Below are 1,186 nucleotides of genomic sequence, written 5' to 3' on the forward strand. Positions count from 1 at the left end.
CACACTGCCAAGTTCAATGACGCCATCCAATCGGTAAGTAAAACGCCTCGGGCGTCTTCCTTTTTACTGCCCCAAAAGCCAGATTTGGCGTTGAAATCGCCGGCGACGATCACCGGTAACGTTGATTCCTTTATGCTCATTTCTAGTCTATCTATGAAGTCGGTGAATTCTATGATGCCCGAACTAGAATGGGGGGGGCCAATAGCAGCTATAAAGGCGTATGCCTGAGAGTTCAACCCACCTGAAGACTCGTTCCGGTTGACCTGGGTTTTCCACTGGGATTCTGTCCGTCACCGCCACCGCTGCTCTGCCCGTTGAATCCGGATACCATGCGTTGTCTTCCCCTTCATTTCTGTTTGGCTCAATAATCACCATCAAGTCAGCCTTAATTTCTTCAGCCAGTTGTTTCATCAGGCCTTGTGACGCCCGACCCATCCCTACGTTAATTTGAAGTATTCTTATCATTGTTTAAGTTCGCACTGCGAGAATGTGACTCCCGTGTGCCTCGTCTTTGCTCTCGTTTTTGCTTTTAGCATCATATCTCTTAATCTCTTGTTTGCAATTAGCAATTAGATGGCCCATCTCTTTGCAGTTGAAACACTTTCTTCTTTCGGCTCCAAGACAATCTTTAGCGAAATGACCTTTTTCTCTGCATTTATTGCATGCTTGCTCACGCGCATCGAACTCCTTTATTCTGCACATGCCCCACCCTATCTTAATTTTTTTAGCGTTAATAAGTCTACGCCCAGCTCTCCATGGTACTCGGATGACAGCAGTTCTTAGTCCATTTCTATTTTCTCTTATAACAATGTTATTGATACTTTTTAATCCATCGTCGAAAGCTTCTAGGGCACCTTTAAGTTCAGATTCATCCACCGACTCTTCAATTCCCATGAAAAAAAGAGGAATGGTCTGTGCAGGACGTCTTATGTTTGTATCCCCTAACTTCCCTTTAAGGAGTTCCGCTAGAGAGTCTGTTTGTTCTATATTCGGAGTTTCAAGTATAATATTTCCCGATTTTGATCTTCTCGTCATTATATCAATCTCTAAGTTTCCATCGTGAACAGTCTTCTTCACCTGTCTGACCATATCTGCGTATGATGTGTTTCCCGTGGACCGATCAAGAATGACTGCTTGCTTCCTCAGGCGGGGCCATCGTACCAGCCTATTGGTCTCTATATTATCA

At 44.4% G+C, this 1,186-nt stretch overlaps 1 protein-coding gene across 1 annotated transcript; it reads right to left on the bottom strand.

Annotated features, from left to right (window-relative positions):
- Positions 1–468: 468 nt before the first annotated feature.
- LOC112681459 lies at positions 469–1,089 on the bottom strand. The gene has a single exon (XM_025551708.1). It carries the CDS (start codon positions 1,087–1,089, stop codon positions 469–471), a length of 621 nt encoding a protein of 206 aa, XP_025407493.1.
- Positions 1,090–1,186: the final 97 nt, after the last annotated feature.

This window comes from Sipha flava, unplaced genomic scaffold, assembly GCF_003268045.1.
Source record: "Sipha flava isolate LNK unplaced genomic scaffold, YSA_version1 19149_pilon_pilon, whole genome shotgun sequence".
Lineage (NCBI taxonomy): Eukaryota > Metazoa > Arthropoda > Insecta > Hemiptera > Aphididae > Sipha > Sipha flava.

Bases quoted from the DNA above. Each gene is read 5' to 3' on its own strand.
- LOC112681459 (XM_025551708.1), bottom strand. From the start codon at position 1,089: ATGGTCAGACAGGTGAAGAAGACTGTTCACGATGGAAACTTAGAGATT.